We start from the raw sequence: 5504 nt of genomic DNA, 5'->3' as shown, positions 1-5504 counted from the left end.
GCCAATGCAGAGTGAGCTAAAATCCCTCAGGAATGCAGCCAGAAGCTGGTGTCATCCATGAATCAGGTGTGCAGCAGGTCATAACAGCTAACGGTCGGTGTAGTAAACACTAAAGATGCTAGTTGTGAAAGGTTTGACTAATTTTGAGATTATAGCTACAGTAAAAAGTGGCTTTTTGTGACAATCGAGTTTAAATTTATGTTGTTTTTTTTTAATGCAAATCGCTTCAAGGATGCACAACTTTATGGATTCAACACTGTATTCACTATTTCATAATCTTTCTCATTTGCACTTTTTAAAGCATTTTGAAGCATGCATGAGTTTGCATTTCACTTGGGGCCTATTTTTGTCTCCACACCAGGTGTCAAATACCTTCTTCTCACACACGTGTGCATTGTATAGACATCCTGTGGTGTTTACTGGTGCCGCACTGACGCTGCATTGACAATGTCTGTGGTTAGGAGGAGGGTAGATTCGCATTGAGGAAAACATGAGGGCTGCTAACCATATTAAGGTTAGCCTCAGGCAGGGGGAGGGTTGTGTGCATTTTCACTCTCACATAAGCTGACAGTCACCTGCAAACCACACTCACGCCTAACTCAGAGACCTTATGTATATATGTTTATTGCATTGCACTTTAATCTGTAAATTATAAACAATCAAAAAGGAAACCAGGTTATAACCTGCAATGTTCGGAATTAATCTTTACAATGTTGTGGCAATCACGAGCTGCAACATTTATCCTTAAAATCATACACGATCTGCCTTACAAAAGTATTCATACCTCTTGAACATTTTTCTCATTTCTTTATATGTTATAACCATGAACTTTAATGCGTTGCTCTAGTGTTTTATATTATAGGCCAACATCAACCAGTGCATGATTGTGAAGCAGCAGGGCCGAAATTTTTGTCTATTCTTCTTTGCAAAACAGTTCAAGCTTTGTTAGACTGGATGGAGAATGTCTGTAGGCAGCAATTTTTAAGCCTTTTCAAAGATTCCTTTTTGGATTGCAGTGACGACTTTGACTTGGCCATTTTATACAGAGATATTTAAAATAAATAAACTTGTATATAACCCATCCCGTCATTGATTTGACTGTTTGCTTAGGTTTCGCGGCCGGAAGGTGAAGCTGTGCCTCCATCTCATGTCTTTTGCATCCTCCGGCAGGTTTCCATTTTTCCTCACCCAGATAAAGGAAAACATCTCCACAGAAGGGTGCTGCCTCCAAGCTTTTAATCACAGAGATGCAGACTTCCAGTTCATCTGCAGTGGTAGTTTTTCAGAACAAACAGTGTCTGCATCTAGGTCAGAAAGTTCAATTTCAGGCTTGTATGACCTGAAAACCTTTCTGTTTGCCTTCTTCTGGCTACGTTTCTGACCAGATTTGTGGAGGGCATGACTAGAAATGAAGGCATAGCACACTTGTTTTTAGATTTTTGATTGCAAAAATTCTTAAAAGACATGCATCATTTTCCTCCTCCTTCTCAGTTGTGTGCCATCTTGAGTTTGTCTGTCACATGAAAAATCCTTATATACCACAATGTATGATTTTGATGTGATAAAATATGTAAAAGCTCAAGGGGTGTGAATACTTTCAAAAGGTATCAAACAGTTATTGTCTCTGGTTACAAGTGTTGCAACATTTCACTGATATGGTAAAACGAGATTGCGCTTACTTTAACATGAAAAAATATGAAGAAACCTTTGAATACCACAAACATTTAAGAATTAATATAAAACCTGTTGTTCAATATCTAAAATGTAACAAAACTGCAAGGATTAAAGAAACAAAAGGGAGCATCGGTTGTTTCTGCAGAGTCACAATCTCTGTGAGTGTGAAGGTGAGCAGCAACAGACGAGCGCTGAGATCAAAGATAAATTCTGCACATTCACATAAACCACACACACTTCCTCTACAGTAACTGTACAAACACCTACACATCTCTATCGTTTCACACCAGAGCGAACGCCTTCAGTCGTTCAAATGCATTGCATTGTTGCGTTGAGGTGCTTGACAAAAGAGACGAGTGGATGCAAGATAAAGAAACAGACTTGACAGAAATGATTTACTTGATCAAACGAGTGCAAAGTACAGCACATCTCAGACTTTGCAATGTCTTTTTTGCATGAATAAACAAAGAGAAACCGATTTCTTTATCAAAATGGAGATGTCATTTAAAATTAAATAGCGCCGACGCACATGATAAATAAATACTTTCATTAATATCGCATAATTCAAGGGTTAACAAGTAAACATGCCGTTATTCTAATTGCTTTGACTCGATTGTCAATCACAAGTCTTTGTAGAACACCTTAGTGAGAGGGTACCCCATAAGACCTCTCTCTGGGGTCTCGTTCTTCATCTCATCGTCATCTTCTTCATCAGCCTCACCAAGCTGCCGATAGCCCACTTTCCTGAAGAAGGCTTCGCCTACTTTGGACGGGTAGGGTATGTGTGCGTACACCCTACGTGCGCCGCTCTCCCTCTCCTTCAGCTCCAGACTCTGGACCAGAAGACGACCCAGACCCTCCCTGCGGTACCAGCAGCCCGTCACAAGCCTGCAGATCCTCCTCACACTCGGACGTGTCTCGCTCTCACGGAAGACGCAGCCCACGATATCCCCTTCGCAGTCTGCCACCCACACCTGACCTGCTGCTTGCTCTCTCTCTGCAGTGATCTTCTCTGATGATGTTTCCTTGTCTTTGTCTTTGCATCCAAGTCTGCGCCGTTGCTGAACAAAAAATGAGATTTTACACGTGTGCGATGTTCGGATGCAAAAGCTAATGACCAGATAGCACCGTATTTTAGAGACAGAAGTCCTTGAAAAACCTAAAAGCATGAAACACAAATCAAGTCTCTGCATTGTTTATCAAAGTGAATGCTCTTTCATATAATTATGATGACATAGCATTCGTTACCCCACCATCTTGAAGCCCTTAAACGGAGAAGAGAACTTCAACTTTCAACTGGGGCATGCTGAACAGATGTGTGGCCGCTTATCGGTGACACAACAAAAACATGTAGTGAACACTCCTTCTACAAAGAGAGTGTACACAGGAAATGATTCATTGATTTGTCCTCACTCCCCCAAAAGCAGTTTTTCTGCTTTAAATACTTTTTGCCTCGAGATTATGAAACAAATGGAATCTTGGATTAAGGGACATAATAACCCAAACCTGAGGAAAGAGGACACAAAACAGACAGTTCAAGTTGGGAGTTAACAGACAGACCACCAAGGCAACCATATCTGTTTTTGTGCACCTACAGGGATTTTCAGGTAAGTAAATGTGTTTTCTTTGCAGCTGTGTTGTGTTTTAATAGATCCTATGTCAGCACGAAAGATTTATTTTTCCACCGTGTATGAGCCAAGTAAAAGAGTGATACTTCATCTTTCATTCAGTTGTCAATATGCATCATAATCTTGAAGGGACATTTTAGGGACAACTTACTTGTTGTTGTAGGGAAACTAACTTTGAATGGACGTATAGAGTGACAGATGTTGTCTTCAGAATAAACCGTTGACACCTACATTACTGTGGTGCAACATCCATCAGTAAAACAAACTGTGTGTATTAAAGTGAGACTTGCACGACTATTTGCTTGGCTGGCTAATAAAACGTAGGCTATTTTGCTGATGTGTGGGTAATACAGAAATATTGTTTTAAATGACAAATTTTGTCATAAGTAGCCATTTATCACACCGGTTTTTATTAATAGACTTGGCGCTCCACAGGGCGCTTTTAAATGCCTTGTTAGAGGGCCAGTTTGAGGGATCTCCGAGCTATTGCTACCTGAAAACATTTGTCCTTACACCATCATCCTTACATCATAATATAAATCTTCATTTTAGAAACTGAAGTTGGAGCGTTTAGACTATGCAATATTTTTTTTTCTAGGTTGGCCAATTTGTCATGCGAGAATTTCATCACTCTTTGGAAACTTTCAGCACCATTCTCGACTGCCTTGTGCATCATATTATTTCTTGTCTCTCAATGTTGCTCTTGATCATGGTAATCAATAACATGAGCTACATGTCTGAACACAAATGAAAATCTATAAAAACATTTATATACATTTAAGTAAACACAACTTATTTTGGGCAATAATCACCTTTTTTGTTCCTGGTGTTTTCCCACTGATCCTGCAGTAAGGATTCTGTAGCGTCTCATCCTGTTGGCCTCTGTAGCTACTGCCAACGTAGTCCCAGTAGGGGCGACTGCTGCCCAGGACCCCCGTTGACCGTGGCATAGTGATCTTGAGAAAAACAATCAGCAGGAACACAGGGATAGCGAGGGCCAGGATGAAAGAGTGAACAAGGCAGCGCAGGATCGAGGAGAAAACAGCCAGGATGAAAAGGCAGAGTGGACGTGTGAGGATGTGTAAGATGAGACGGTTCTCAGTGCCCTCGCAGCCTTCCTGGTAGGAAAAAGATTCAAACTGAAAGAGCATACAAAAAATATATAGATAGCTTTTAAATGAAAGGAACTCAGCTAACCTTAACAAGGGCTTTCACTACTTCAATGTCGTCCTCCTTCATCCTCCTCATTACCACCTGGTCCAACTCCAGCCTCACCATGTTCAGAGTTTGTGCTTTGACAGGAGGCCCTTGGCACCACCGACTCTACCTGTGGTGTGTTGTGAAGCCCAGCAACCACATGTAAACAGAGAGCCTGCAACACATTTTAGTGAGGAATGCATGATTAAAAAGCACACTTGAAAAGACTGAACTTATGCTAGGACATGCATTCAATCCCAGTTTAGCCTGACTGACAGGCTGGTTAACACAAATATATATACTTTTTTTTTTTATTATTTTAAATGATTTCATGTATTTTTGCGTTTTTGTGCGGCATGAACAGTTATAGCATTGCAAATCAAGAAAGCTAAGCAGAGGATTATGATGGATTAATTTATGTCGTACCATTACTGTGTATTTTGCTTCCTTTCGCTTTAGCTTCCCGCAGCTACCATCAGAGCTAAATGATCTGGTTCAACCCCATATATGGTCATTCCGTAACACTGCAGCAGCTCTGAACCCACCACGGCTCCGCTTACCTTCTGCACGTTGCGGCTCAAATCCAGCTCAGATGCCGCAAATAAACAACTTATGAGCTTCTGTTTGTAAACAGTCCGTGCGAATCTTATTGAATGATCACAACGCCTCTGCGTACGAAAAGAGCGCATTTCTGAATCCAACCTATTTCTGTTTTACGGTCCATTTTCGAGTGGTGTCTGGGTCTATTTACGGCATTTGCGTACGTACGACCCGCATTGCGCAGACGCTACCGGAATACCCAACTGCGTAGACAACGTTACCTGTTAAACGTAAATATTTAATGAAGATGACTGAAAATGCGTATTACAAGCCCAATTTCTGTTTTAAAAATGTTACTTACATTTTTATGACCATATGGAACTAAAAGCTAACTAACACTGCAGATTTTAATATACTAACAAAGAGTAATAATAAAATCCTTGTCATGCAGATTTATGGCTGGCT

General features: G+C 40.6%; 1 protein-coding gene across 2 annotated transcripts; it reads right to left on the bottom strand.

Moving 5' to 3' along the window:
* Positions 1-608: 608 nt before the first annotated feature.
* Positions 609-5271, bottom strand: nat14 (N-acetyltransferase 14 (GCN5-related, putative)). Of its 2 annotated transcripts, none has more exons than XM_032559467.1 (4): positions 5060-5271; positions 4500-4674; positions 4115-4420; positions 609-2735 (listed from the first exon to the last, which is right to left on the bottom strand). In XM_032559467.1, the coding sequence occupies exons 2-4, from the start codon at positions 4578-4580 to the stop codon at positions 2295-2297; spliced, it is 828 nt and encodes a 275-aa protein (XP_032415358.1). In that variant the 5' UTR covers positions 4581-4674; positions 5060-5271; the 3' UTR covers positions 609-2294. The 2 variants fall into 2 exon arrangements, with proteins under 2 accessions (XP_032415358.1, XP_032415359.1); XM_032559468.1 differs by lacking the exon at positions 5060-5271 and adding an exon at positions 4926-5053.
* Between the last annotated feature and the right edge of the window lie 233 nt (positions 5272-5504).

Source organism: Xiphophorus hellerii, chromosome 3 (genome assembly GCF_003331165.1).
Source record: "Xiphophorus hellerii strain 12219 chromosome 3, Xiphophorus_hellerii-4.1, whole genome shotgun sequence".
NCBI classification, from domain to species: domain Eukaryota; kingdom Metazoa; phylum Chordata; class Actinopteri; order Cyprinodontiformes; family Poeciliidae; genus Xiphophorus; species Xiphophorus hellerii.
Note: the sequence above shows the minus strand (reverse complement) of the source record. Positions and strands in the feature narration are given on the sequence as shown.